The sequence below is a fragment of the Gossypium arboreum genome, chromosome 3, assembly GCF_025698485.1.
Source record: "Gossypium arboreum isolate Shixiya-1 chromosome 3, ASM2569848v2, whole genome shotgun sequence".
In the NCBI taxonomy this organism is placed as follows: Eukaryota; Viridiplantae; Streptophyta; class Magnoliopsida; order Malvales; family Malvaceae; genus Gossypium; species Gossypium arboreum.
In genome coordinates, this window is record NC_069072.1 from 21357588 (window position 1) to 21372343 (window position 14756).

General features: G+C 37.2%; 1 protein-coding gene across 1 annotated transcript; it reads left to right on the top strand.

Moving 5' to 3' along the window:
* Positions 1-57: 57 nt before the first annotated feature.
* LOC128290633 (uncharacterized) lies at positions 58-3246 on the top strand. The gene is made up of 2 exons (XM_053026367.1): positions 58-215; positions 393-3246. The coding sequence occupies exon 2, from the start codon at positions 432-434 to the stop codon at positions 2790-2792; it is 2361 nt and encodes a 786-aa protein (XP_052882327.1). The 5' UTR covers positions 58-215; positions 393-431; the 3' UTR covers positions 2793-3246.
* Positions 3247-14756: the final 11510 nt, after the last annotated feature.

Here is a 14756-nt window from a genome sequence, read left to right on the forward strand (position 1 = left end):
TTCATGTTTTAGATTTTCTATTAAGAGATATCACCAGATTTTAAATTTTTAATATATAAATTAGAGATTGGTTAATTAGGGTTTAGGGAGGAATTCTTTTTATCTTAAAACTTTTTAATACATATATATATATAAAAAACCCAGAGATTTGTTTTTATTTATATAAATAATTTTTAATTAATTACTGAATTTTCCAGGGAGGAAACTCTTCAAAGGTATTATTCTTCACTCAAATCCAATTTATTTAATTTCAGCATGTTTGTTAAATTCATAATTGATTTTTAAAAACAAATATGTATTCATTATAGATTATATTTAAAACATATGTACTTTGAGTACTATATATATATATCTATTCAATTATATATGAAGTAGTCTAACCAAGTCTGCAGGCTCCAAACTTTGACCAGGGTTCAACAACAAGCAGTAGAATGAATTGCAGACGACGTCCATTTTACACCTGGGGAGTGTCCGCCATTAATATCTCTCACAAAGCTTACGTAAAAGCTCAAGCCTTGAGCGAACCCTTGGGATTAATGGCGAAATGGCTTCTAACAATAAGCTTAAATATGGTTTCCTGTACTCTCCTTTGTTTGAAACAATTCTGGTTAGCCGTATTCTTCTTTGTGGATGATTGTATCTTAGCACTCGAAAATGTGGTTGAAAGGGTTTTCCCACCATCCAAACATGTTTTCGACAAGGTCGATGAGATTGTCCAAACCATCGAAACCCTCCCTGGAAAATTTGATGACATTTTAGACGAATTCCCAGTGATCATCAAGCAAGTTCCATTTCTGGAATGGGGATTAAGCCTTGTAATCTCATGGTTGAAGCTATTAACTTCCATATTAACTCGTTGGGGTTCACGAAACACCAAGGAAAAAGAGATTGCAGTCGACACAGCTTACGAGGAGGTCATCAATGGCAATGTGCCAGTAGCTGAAACTGAGCATAACGAAGCAAAGCTCCCCACAGAATCCCCTAACATTAGGCATGACGATAACAAAAAGCTTGTCGTTGACACAACTTACAATCAGGTCAACGGTGATGTATCAGTAGCGCGAACTGACCGGAACAAAGCAAAACCCTCCACAGAATCGATTAATGTTAGGCACGATGATAACAAAAAGCTTGTCATCGGAAAAGTTTATAACAAGGTCAATGGCGGCGTATCAATAGCGGAAACTAAGCCGAACGAAGTAAAGCCCTCCATAAAATCCCTTGATGTTGGACATTACGATAAAAATAAGCTTGTCGTTGACACAACATACAATGAGGTCATCAATGGCGACGTATTAGTAGCTGAACCTGAGGATATCGAAGCAAAGCTCCCCAAAGAATCCTTTAATGTTGGGCATGATGGAAAGTTTGTCATTTACTCGACTTATAATGAAGTCATTAATGACGGTGTATCAGTAGTGGAAACTAAGCAAAACGAAGCAAAGCTCTCCAGAGAATACTTTAATGTTGGGCATGATGATGATGGAAAGTTTGACATTGACATAGCTTATAATGAAGTCATCAATGGCTGCATATCAGTAGCGGAAACTGAGCAAAATGAAGCAAAGCTCCCCAGAGAATCCTTCAATGTTGGGCAGGATGATGATGGAAAGTTTGACATTAACGCAGCTTATAATGAAGTCATGAATGACGGCGTATCAATAGTGGAAATGGAGCAAAACGTAGCGAAGCTCCCCAGAGAATCCTTCAATGTTGGGCAGGATGATGATGGAAAGTTTGACATTAACGCAGCTTATAATGAAGTCATGAATGACGGCGTATCAATAGTGGAAATGGAGCAAAACGTAGCGAAGCTCCCCAGAGAATCCCTTAATGTTGGGCATGACGATAACAAAAAGTTTGTCACTGACACGACTTACAATGAGATCATCAATGGCGACGTATTAGTAGCTGAAGCTGAGCATAATGAAGTAAAGCTCCCCACAGAATCCCTTAATGTTCGGCATGATGATAATCAAAAACTTGTCTTTGACACAACTTACAATGATGTCACCAATGGCAGCCTATCAGTAGCGGAAATTGAGAAAAAAGAAGCAAAGCTCGCCAGTAAATCTCTTAATGTTGGGTATGATGATAAGGGGAACTTCGTCATTGATACGACTTGTAATGAAGTCATCAATGATGGCATATCAGTAGCGGAAACTGAGCAAAACAAAGTGAAGCTCCCCACAGAATCCTTTAATATTGAGCATGATGGTAACAGAAAGCTTGTCGTTTACACACCTTACAATGAGGTCATCAATGGCGACATATTAATAGTTGAAACTGAGCATAACGAAGTAAAGCTCCCCGTAGAATTCTTTAATATTGGGCATGATGACAATGAAAAGCTTGTCAATGACACAGCTTATAATGAGGTCACTAATGGCCGCGTATCAATAGCGGAAACTGAGCAAAACGAAGTAAAGCTTCCTACAAACTGCCTTAACATTGGGCATGGCGATAAGAAAAAGCTTGTCGTTAACAAAGCTAATTACAAGGAGGCCATCAATGACAGAAAATCACTAGTGGAAACTAAACAAAACAAAGCAAAGCTCCCCATAGAACCTCTTGGTGTTGGGCTCGACGACAATGAAAAGCTTCAAAAACCAGAAACTAAAGCAGAAAACAAGGTTGGTCAGACAAGTAACCGGAGTAGTAATGTCAAAGCAACGTATAAAGACGTATTAAATTCGAAAGTGACGTATAAACAGGCATTAGAGAGGGGAGCTAGAGAAAATATAGAAAATAAAAAGATGAAAACAATGAAAAAAGTGGGAATCAGACGATAAAGAAGTTGTGAAGCTGAATCGAGTGAAAGAAAATGGCAATGCAACTAAAGAATGAATATTTGATTTCTGAATAGGTTTTTTTTTTATGAACTGTCCAGTAAAAAATTCGCCATTGAACCTCACTCCAATTTCTGTTTCATATGCATAAGTGCCTGCAATCGGGGGAAATAACAAAGACTTCCAGTTTGTTGTCATCATGAATTATTATACTGCTAATGTTAGGTTATCTTTATTGTACATTTTAGCATAATTGTCGGGGGATAGCCAGGTGCAGCTGCTTTTGTATATTATATAAAGCTTTGGTACCTTTTTTTTTCACGAATTTCCAGTGTTTGAAAATTTATATATATCCCAGATATATTTGTACATCATAGTAAGGATATGATGTGTTTAAATTATAATTTTTTTTTTTTTTGAAAATATATTTTTGTTGTTGGATGCATATCTATATTTGATATATGTTTGAGATAATTTTTTTTTTTGGTAATTCTGTCGTATAAAATGTAAGGAATTTGAAGTTAAATAAAATCTTCAGCTTAAATCTTGTGAACCTAAAAATAATATTAAAAAGGTTTTGCTTTTAACACTTTGTGTGATGTGTCGAAACTCTTTTTTTTTAAAACAAGGATCGTCTTCATATTTTGAAAAGAAAATGAAAATTAGGAGTCGCCACCAATCTTTTTTTTTTGTTTAGGTGCGATCGGATCACCTAGAAATTTGGTCATTTTTTAATAAAACATTTCGATTTACTAGAATAATGATTTTGGTCTACGAAATTTGAGAAAACAGGTTCGGGAGTCAGTTGCGTACGAGGAAGGATTAGCACCCTCGTAACGCCCAAAATTGGTACCTAATTGATTAATTAATGTCTTAATGTCGAAATTTAAAAACTCGAAAAGGATTTAGAATACGATCCCTTTTTATGCTGATCTATACGAAGAATTTGCTTGAGTAAATCGAAATGGATTCTAAAGACCTTCTTGTCCCGAAGTAATAAAATGCCACATCCAGTACGTTAAGACACAACATTTCAGACCCTTGAGAATAAGTTGGTCTTTTGATTTTCAAAACTCACGTGTTTTAATTTTAAAAGGTTATTCGGTCATTTGGATCAAACGAGAAAAATCGAAACCCAGTACGTTAGGGCACGATCTCTCGAATTTCCAAATACAGAACATTGCCTTAGTTTGAAAATTTCTTTGTTTCTTACAAACTTTATCAAACGTAAGTTTAAAACGACATGGGCTATTTTGAAGCATAATACAAAGAAAATAAATTATATTTAAACATAGTTCATGGGGAATAATAATGCAATAATATAAAACAACTATACAAGTCAAGAATATGTGATAAATAAATGATATGATAATACTAATGTACTATAATAGCCATAGTAATATTAACAAACAAATTACAATAATAATAGATATGAATATGAATAAGTAAAGATGGAATAAATAAATAATAGTGAGGACAATAATAATAAAGTAATGAATAAATAAATATAAGGAAAAGATTTAAAAATATTGGAAGTAAAGAACCAAATTAAAATAAATAATATTTAAAGCACGATTTGTAATAAAACATATATGAAAATAATAATAATATGACGACAACAACAACAATAATAACCGTAATAGTAATAATAAAAGTATAATAGTAATGATAATAAGAAATATAGCAATAATAAAATGATGATATTAATACATGAATATAAATAAAAGTATAATACCTAAATATAAGAATAACAAAATATAAATAGATAAATAAAACCAGATAAATAATAAGAAAATAAATATAGATGAAAATATATTAATAGTAATAATACAATAGTAGTAATAATAATAACAAAATGGTAATAATAGTATGTTAAATAATAATAGTAAAATAATAGTAATAATAATTACAAAATGATAATGATAATGAAATAAAATGATAATAATACTAATATTAATAGCAATAAAATAAAAAACAGTAATAATAGTAATAATAATAATAATATCGATAATAGATAATAATAATAAAGAGGAATAATAATAGTAGTAATAAAATAATAATAATCAATTAATTTTAATCATAAAATAGTAAAAATAACTAAAAAAGGGGCTAAATTAAGCATAAAGCGAAGGTTCGAGGTAAATCTAGAAATAAATAAAAGAGAAAAGGACTGATTTGAAAGTGTGAATAACATGGGGAGTCCAAAAGAGAAATATTCCCTCCCTTCTGAAGCGCGCAGCATAAGAGAGGACCAAAATGAAAACAAAAATAAATTACAAGGCACATTTAAAAAAACAAAAAAAACTTGATTTTAAAATGATAAAAAAAGCGAATAGGCTAAAAGTGCAATTAGCCCTTCCGTTAAAAACACGCTGATCCTAGGCTGGAGCGGGTCGGATCGGGTTAGACCAAAGGCAAAACGATGCCGTTTTGGTACCTGAAAGGCCTGCCCAAAATGACGTCGTTTTAGGGGTCTATTTAAGGTAAAATTTCTTTTAAAAAAATATTTTAAACTATTTCATAAAAAAACTCCCCCACCCCTTTCATTTTCTCTGGAGAATCCGGCCAAAGGTCCGCCCACCAACCACCGCGCCGTTCGCCGGTTGTCGGCGACGGCGCAGCTGTCTACGGTGGCGAAAGGCTAGAAATCACCCTTTTTCCAGCAAAATAAAAAAGGCAAGTTTTTTTTGTTATTTTCTTGCTATATTTATGTATATATATGTATTATTTTAAAAATTTTAAAAATATATATATATATGTACGTATATGAGTAGATTCGAAAAGGAAAGAAGAAAGAATAAAGAAAAAATAAAACACCTTGGTTGATCTGTTTAATTCTCTACTTTTGCTTTTGTTTGTAAGTTTTTTTTATTTATTTCATCCCCTCAGAAAAAAGTTTCCAAATACAAGTGGTTTTGTGGCTTTATATAGCCATTTTACAACTTGTTGTTTTTTAATCTTTATATTACTTCTGTTGCAGGTGGATGAGGTCAACGGTGGAAGAGTTGGTGGTGGCAGGTGGAGCGACGGTATGGTGGCTGGCAGAGGCTAGGGGGGTTGACCTAGGGTTTTTTAGTTTTCTTTTTTTTTTTTCTAATTGTTGTGGGCTATGGTTAAAAGAATGTTAGGATGTTGGGTTTAAGTTTAGTTGGGTTTAGCTATTTGGGTCTAGGTCTGATTTGGGTGGTTTAGGTTTAGTTTAGTGGGCTTGGGGTTGTTAGTGGGTTTTATTATTTTTATTGTTTTAAGCCCGGGAAGAATTTGGGCTACACAGCTGCCCCTCTTTGCTCATTTTCGTATAATGAGAACAGAGTAAAGACTTTTAAGAAAGACCAAATTTGTCCGGTTTTGCCGAGTCTTAACTTCTCTGGTGCTTCTCTTCTTTAGGTAGCCTCGTTCAGCCCACTGCATCTTGTTGCTTTAATCTGCTCCACTGCAACTTTAGTGAGATAAGGTTTGTTTTGATCTACTCTACTACAACTTCAAAGAGATAAGATCTGTTTTAATCTGCCCTACTGCAACTTCAGAGAGATAAGATCTGTGATTTATAGCTTCAATCTGTTCCACTACAACTTCAGGAAAATAAGATTCGCTATCTTTAGTCTGCTTCACTGCAACTTTAGTGAGATAAGGTTTGTTTTGATCTACTCCATTGCAACTTCAGAGAGATAAGATCTGTTTTAATCTGCAGTACTGCAACTTCAGAGAGATAAGATCTGTTTTAATCTGCAGTACTGCAACTTCAGAGAGATAAGATCTGTGATTTATAGCTTCAATCTGTTCCACTGCAACTTCAGAAAAATAAGATTCGCTATCTTTAGTCTGCTCCACTGCAACTTTAGTGAGATAAGGTTTGTTTTGATCTACTCCATTGCAACTTCAGATAGATAAGATCTGTTTTAATCTGCAGTATTGCAACTTCAGAGAGATAAGATCTGTGATTTATAGCTTCAATCTGTTCCACTGCAACTTCAGGGAAATAAGATTCGCTATCTTTAGTCTGCTCCACTGCAACTTTAGGGAGATAAGACTTTAACTTCAACCTGTTCCATTGCAACTTCAGGGAGATAAGGTTTGTTTTGATCTGCTCTACTGTAACTTCAGAGAGATAAGATCTGTGATTTATAGCTTCAATCTGTTCTACTGCAACTTCAGGGAAATAATATTAGCTATCTTTAGTCTGTTCCACTGCAACTTCAGGGAGATAAGACTTTAACTTCAACCTGCTCCACTACAACTTCAGGGAGATAAAGTTCGCTATGATCTACTCTGCTGCAGCTTCAGATAGATAAGATCTATTTATTCATAGCTTCAATCTGTTCCACTGCAACTTTAGGGAAATAAGATTTGCTATCTTCAGTCTACTCTACTACAACTTCAGGGAGATAAGACTAGTGACTTCAACCTGCTCCACTGCAACTTCAGGGAGATAAGGTTTGTGATTTATAGCTTTAATCTGTTCCACTACTCTACTGTAACTTCAGAGAGATAAGGTTAGTGGCCGTAATCTGCTCCACTACAACTTTAGGGAGATAAGATTCGTGGATTCACCGATCTTGTTGCATCGTCCTCTAAAGAACATGACCTGTAGAATCGATTTCATGGGCCTATGTTTATGCCAAATGATTAGGATGTCATGGTCAGAATGAATCAAATGCTCCTAACTAGATGTGTCATGAATGATATATGAATGTAGAAATGAGAATGATAATTTTTAAATGCTTACGGTGTCATCGCTCATAGTTCATCAAGGCTTTATCACTGATGTATATCCTGTCTTTTTGTTCAGATTAGATCTTGGACAGAAAACCCGAAGAGTAAACACAATTTAGGACTATTTTTTCCAACATTTCCAACCTTTGAATTTGGGTTAATTTTAACTATTTGGTCCCGTTTCAGGTCCTTGCACTATTTACAAGTGTTTCAGAGTAATATGCAGAACTCCTTTTTCAAATATCATTAGTCCATTAATCATCATTTCAATGAAAAATGCTTGAAAAAGATTATCACAATGGACAAGATGAAACTTTATTGAGAGCGAAGCTCGAAATGAATAAGGTAATCAAGACAGTAAATTTTGCTAAGATACAAAATAGATAAAATGAAAATAGGTGCCCCAGGTATCGTAGTATGAGCTTCTCTGCACAGAACTTCTTGAGGACCCTTTGAACTTAATATGTGTTTAGAAGACAAAGAATACTTTGTTGATGCCCCAATATGTCCATCCCTCCTTCTTGTTGATTTAGAGAAGACAAGACTACCACATGCCCTATCTTCGATCAAAATTTGAATTGCCCATTCTTGGGTTTTCAACTCAAAACCCTTTTGGTCTCAAAGCACCCTTTGTGGGTTTTTGCCTTGGCTTCTCTATTTTTTTGGGGGGGGTATCAGAGTGCCCTTTGCTGGTTTTTTCCTTGACCTCTCCCTCCTTAGGTGAAATAATTTTTGACGGAATCTGAATTCACAGGATTGGGCAAGTTTTTACCATCCATTTCGACTAGAATCAATGCTTCTCCAAAAAAGGCTTTCTTCTCCACATAAGGTCCTTCCCAGTTTGGCATCCATTTCCCTCTAAAATCTTTTTTTATGGGAAGGATTTTTTTCAAAACCAGGTCCCCCTCATGGAATTCTCTAGGGCGCACCTTTTTATCATAGGCTCGCATCATTCATTTTTGGTACATCTGTCCATGACGGATAGCTGTTAGCCTCTTTTCTTCAATCAAGTTCAACTGATCGTATCGAGAATGGATCCACTCTGCTTCATCTAATTTTAACTCCGACAACACTCGAAGAGACGGGATCTCAACTTCGATAGGTAAAACTGCTTCCATTCTGTAGACCAAAGAGAAAGGTGTTGCCCCGATAAAAGTTCTGACTGATGTTCGGTAGGCGTAGAGTGCGAATGGTAATTTCTCATGCCAGTCTTTATAAGTCTTAGTTATTTTTCCCACGATCTTCTTGATGTTCTTATTGGCCGCTTCCACTGCGCCATTCATTTTTGGGCAATATGGTGACGAGTTATTATGTTTGATCTTGAATTGGCTACAGACCTCCGCTATCATACTGTTGTTCAAGTTCAGCGTATTGTCTGATATGATCCTCTCAGGCATCCCATATCGACATATAATCTCTTTCTTTAAAAACTTGCTGACAGTCGATTTCGTGACGTTAGCATAAGAAGTGGCCTCTACCCATTTGATGAAGTAATAGATGACCACAAAGATGAATCGGTGCCCGTTAGATGCTTTCGGCGAGATTGGCCTAATGACATTCATGCCCTACATAGAAAAAAGGCCATGGAGAAGTCATGACATGAAGAGGTGAAGGCGGTATATGAATTTTATCTCCATAAATTTGGAATTTATGGCAATTCTTGGCATAATTGATGCAATCCCCCTCCATAGTGGACCAATAATATCCAAATCTCATTATTTGTCTAGCCATTGTGAAGCCGTTAGCATGTGTTCCGCAGACACCCTCATGGACTTCTTACAAGATTTGCTTAACCTCGACAGCATCCACACATCTTAAGAGCACCTGATCCTTCCTTCTTTTATATAGGATCTTTCTATCCAAGACATAGTCACTGGCTAGCCTTCTCAATGTCTTTTTATCATTCTTCGTCGCTTGGTCTGGGTATTCATGATTTCTCACATATCGCAATATATCTTGATACAAAGGGTGATCATCCTTTTCTTCCTCTTTTTCGACGTTGTAACAATGAGCTAGAGTCTTATAGATACTCATCTGGATAGGCTTTATATCCTCTTACTTGTTTACTTTGATCATAGAAGCTAAAGTTTCTAAGGCGTCAGCCATCTGGTTTTCATCTCGTAGGAGGTAGCAGAATGTGATATCATCAAACTCCTCAATTAACTCCAGAACCAGCCTTCGGTAATTGATTAACTTAGGGTCTCTTGTCTCCCATTCACCTTTGAGCTGATAGATTACTAATGCAGAATCCCCATATACTTCTAGCACATTGATTTTGCAATCAATGGCAGTGCGAATACCCATGATGCATGCTTCGTACTCCGCCATGTTATTTGTGCAATCAAAATCCAATTTACTAGTAAAGGGATAATGATGTCTATTTGGGGACACCAGAACTGCCCCGATTCCGTTACCCACAGCATTTGAGGCTCTGTCAAAATTCAGTCTCCAAGGATGATCTTCTTGAGAGTCTTCTTCAGTGGTTGCAACATACATTAGATCTTCGTTTAGGAAATCAAAGCTTAAAGACTCATAATCTCCTAGGTCCCTACTGGCCAAAAAATCTGCTATTACACTTCCTTTTATAGCTTTCTGGTTCATGTAGACTATGTCAAACTCAGAAAGCAAAACTTGCTAACGAGCCATTCTTTCGTTCAAAGCATTTGACTCCATCATGTACTTCAGAGGGTCTAGTTTTGAGATGAGCCAAGTCGTGTGGTACATCATGTACTATCTCAGTCTTCGGGTTGTCCAAATCAAAGCACAACATAATTTCTCGATCGGCGAATATCTTGTCTCACATTCAGTAAATTTCTTGCTGAGATAGTATATTGTTTTTTCTTTTCTTCCTGACTTATCATGTTGGCCTCACACGTATCTTATAGATTTTTTGAACACTACCAAATGCAGTATCAGTGGCTTATCTGGGCAAAGTGGCATCAGCACTGGGGCGTTGGACAGGTAATGTTTGACTTTATCAAAAGTTCTCTGGCACTTCTCATCCCATACACCTGGGTTGTGTTTCCTAAGGAGACGGAATATCGGGTCACATTTCTCCGTTAGTTGTGAAATGAATCGGGCGATGTAATTTAGTCTTCCTAGAAAACCTCGAACTTCTTTTTGAGTGCGTGACAGAGGTAATTCTTGTATGGCCTTGACTTTATCTAGGTCAATCTCAATCCCCTTTTCACTGACTACGAATCCTAACAGCTTTCCTAACCTGGCCCTAAAGGTACATTTTGCGAGGTTGAGCTTTAGTTGAAACTTTCTTAATCTTAAGAACAGTTTCCCCAATACTTGTACGTACTCCTTTTCTGTTCTGGATTTCGCAATCATATCGTCGACGTAAACTTCGATCTCCTTGTGCATCATATCATGGAACAGAGTTACCATGATTCTTTGATATGTTGCTTTTGTGTTTTTCAGTCTGAATGACATCACTTTATAACAAAACGTCCCCCACATGGTCACGAATGTAGTCTTTTCCATATCTTCAGGATGCATCTTTATGTGGTGGTATCCCGAGAAGCCGTCCATGAAAGAGAAAAGTGAGTAACCTGCCGTGTTGTCCACTAATGTATCAATATAAGGCAACGGGAAATTATCTTTTGGGCGAGCTTTGTTCAAATCCCGATAGGCTACAGACATTCGTACTTTTTTGTCTTTCTTAGGAACGAGAACTATATTGGCTACCCATTCTGAGTACTTAACCACTTGTAAGAAGCCGACATCGAATTATTTCTTGACTTCTTCTTTTATCTTTAACAGAACATCAGGTCTCATCCTTCAGAGTTTCTGTTGAATTGGCTTGCACTCTTCCTTTATGGGGAGTCGGTATACCACGATATCAATATTCAACCCGGGCATGTCTTGATATGACCATGTGAAGACATCCTTGAATTCTTCTAGTAACTTAATGAGGTCTCGCTTTGTTTCTGCAGTGATACAAGCTCCAACCTTCACCTCTTTTCCCTCTCCTAAGCTCAAAATTTCCACTGACTCCTTGTGAGGTAGGATTTGTTTCTCATCTTTTTCGACCATCCTTAACAAATTGGGAGATAGGTTACAGTTTCGGTCATCTTCAAAATATTGAGAATCCTCTGTACAGATATCTTGCTCAAAAGGAGACTCTGAGTCAGTAGCAACGTTACTCATATCATTGATATCTGGAGACCTGTTATAGGGATGAAGAAAAGTCCAAAAAATAAAAGAATCTAAGAATATTTATCGGTGGTATGATTATGAATGAAATGGAAAGAATAAAAGAATATTTGCTCAAGATAATACGCAAATATGCATTTTTATTGAAATAACGATATTGGATAAGAGCCTATTTCGCAAAAGGATTCTTATTGTCCCTAGGCTTAGAGCAATAAGCTTGTTTTGGATATTACTCTGAATTAATTTTAAAAGTTACAAGTATCTCCTCCACGGTTCAATTGTTCAAAATGCTCCCAAGCATATATGGGCAAATGCCTAATTGATCCTCTTCTCTCGTTTCTTCCTCAGATATGGCGTTAATGCTTAAGTTTTCCAACATTTCTTTGGCAAAACATTTCCTTATCGATCTTCCTTCGGAGTAAATAGTCACTCCTGACACGAATGTTCTGGATATGTGAGGAAAGGTCATTGGCTCCCATTTAACCTCTTCCCCGCTTAAACGTGCTCTTCTCCTTTTTATTTCTTCTCTTGTTCCTTTTTCTTTTGTTTTGTATCTGGCTTGAATCATAAACCAAAGCGGTCTCGTTTGTCCATGAGTATAAGTGCCTCGACCCTTCCTTGTAGGATTCTTCCATGACCCCTCCCGGGCAAAGCTCCTTTCCCAACTGTCAGTTGTAGGCCCATCCTTGTAGTTTTGGAGATTTTGGGCATCGGGACCTTATTTCCTTAGATAACAAAGGTCGCATTTACAAATTCTAACGATCAAAAAGAACATTCTATGGCTTTATCATCTGTCCCCACATATGGTGCATTGCTAGTAACGGATGCAATGATATCTTCTTCCATATTTATGGTCACCAATCGGCCTTCCGTTATAAATTAGAGCTTTTAATGTAACGATGACGGCACTGCCCCCGCTGAGTGAATCCATGGCCTTCCCAATAAGCAATTGTAAGAGGGCTTGATGTCCATGACCAAGAAATCCACTTCGTACGTGTTTAGACCAATTAAAAGGGGTATTTCAATCCTCCCTATTACTTTTTTTCGATGTCGTCAAATGCTCTCACTATATTTTGGGATGTCTTCATATGAGAACTATCCACTGGCAACATATTCAGTGTGGATAGAGGTAGGACATTTAGTGCCGATCCATTATCAATCAATACCCTCGGAAATGTGTATCCTTTGCAATGGGTGGTGATGTGCAGGGCTTTTGTGGATCCCATACCACCCGGTGGTATTTCGTCATCATTAAAGAAAATAAAATTGTCGGTGCTGATGTTGTTGACCAGACGATCAAGCTTGTTGATTGAGATATTATCAGCAACATATGTTTCATTTAACACTTTCATTAACGCACTTCGATATGTCTCTGAGCTCAAGAGTAAGGCTAGTACTGAGATATGAACCGGCTACTTATGTAGCTGTTCTACAATGCTATATTTGCTGTGCTTTAAAAATTTCAAGAATTCTCTAGCCTCTTTCTCAGTCACTGGCTCATTAATTGGCGATTCGAGCCTGACCGTCTTTTCATTCCTTTACTCGACTATTGAGGCCTTTTTTCTAACCGTTTCGGTTCTTGCACCCGTAGGATCATAACGTCTCCCACTGTGTGTATAGAAACCTACATCTTGGCTATTCCTTGAAGCATTAGCCGAATTCTCCTCTTCCGGGATTGTCACGTTGTAGTCATAGTTCCAGGAACCCTTTTGCTATCCTCGTATAAAAAGGATACGAATTTTTGAATTATAACTCTCGGCGCCATTTGTATTCCTACTTCATTGTTCCTGGGTCGCGAAATGATCACCACAGGGTGATTAACTCTTTGAACCCCTTCTGTTGTTCCCTCTTCTGAGGCGTAAACCTCTCCTTCTTCCGATCCTTTAATTTCTTCATAAAATTTCATCTCTTTATTGTCCATAAAATTTTGCACTATGGACTTGAACTCATTGCACTCTTGAATTTCATGGCCTTCATCGGCATGAAACTCGCAGTATCTTCTCGCTTCTCTGGCCCTTTCCCCTGAATGCCGTACGATCAGACCTCCATCGATCATTTGTTTCCAAACCCAACTCAATGGGGTTTTTACTTCTGCCACATCGGCCTTGATTCTTTTGCTCCCACTCTCGCCTATTGCGTTTATCCCTTTACTAGCATGATCGGGCAACGGATTAGGACCTGGTGGGTCGCCAAATTTTATGATACCCATTTCGATGAGTCTTTTTACCAACTTTTTAAATGCGGTACAATTCTCAATCAAGTGCCCCGCTACTCTTGCGTGGTACTTACATTGGTTGTTTGCATTATACCATTTTGGGAACAAGGGTTGCAAAGGCTTCAAGTAGAAAGGTGACACCACATGGGCGTCGAATAAACTCTGATACAACTCCCTGTATGACATTGGGATAGGCGTAAACTGGACTCTTTCCGTGTTAGGCCTTGTGTTGGAATCTTGTCTTGCAGAGCCCTGATGGCTAGTAGTCACTGTCTTCGGTTGGCTCATGGTGACCGGCTTGGAATAACTCTTATTGCACATGCTCGTGTTGTTCACCTTATTTTCTTTCTTTCTCAGGGTTGATTTCTTAGCATTTTCTCCTGCTTCAATCTTCTTGCACCTTATCGCGTTCTCTATCATCTCTCCAGATATTACTATGTCTGAGAAGCTCTTAGTAGCGCTTCCCAGCATGTGGTTGATGAATGGAGCCTTCAGAGTATTGATAAAGAGTATAGTCGTTTCTTTCTCCAGAAGAGGTGGTTAAACTTACGTCGCCACCTCTTTCCATCTTTGAGCGTATTTCCTAAAGCTCTCATTTTGTTTCTTCTCCATGTTTTGTAACGTGATTCGGTCTGGTACTATGTCTATCACGTGGTCGTATTGCTTCATGAAAGATTGTGCCAAGTCTTTCCATGAATGAATTTGAGAGCGGCTCAGTTGGTTGTACCATTTGGCCGTAGACCCGACCAAACTATCTTGGAAGCAGTGGATCAACAGTTGATCATTGTGAACGTACCCTGCCATTCTTCGATAGAACATCGTGATGTGAGCCTCTGGACAGCTAATCCCATTGTATTTTTCAAAGTCTAGGGTTTTGA

Excerpts from the sequence above, each read along its gene's own strand:
- LOC128290633 (XM_053026367.1), top strand. The coding sequence starts at position 432 with ATGAATTGCAGACGACGTCCATTTTACACCTGGGGAGTGTCCGCCATT.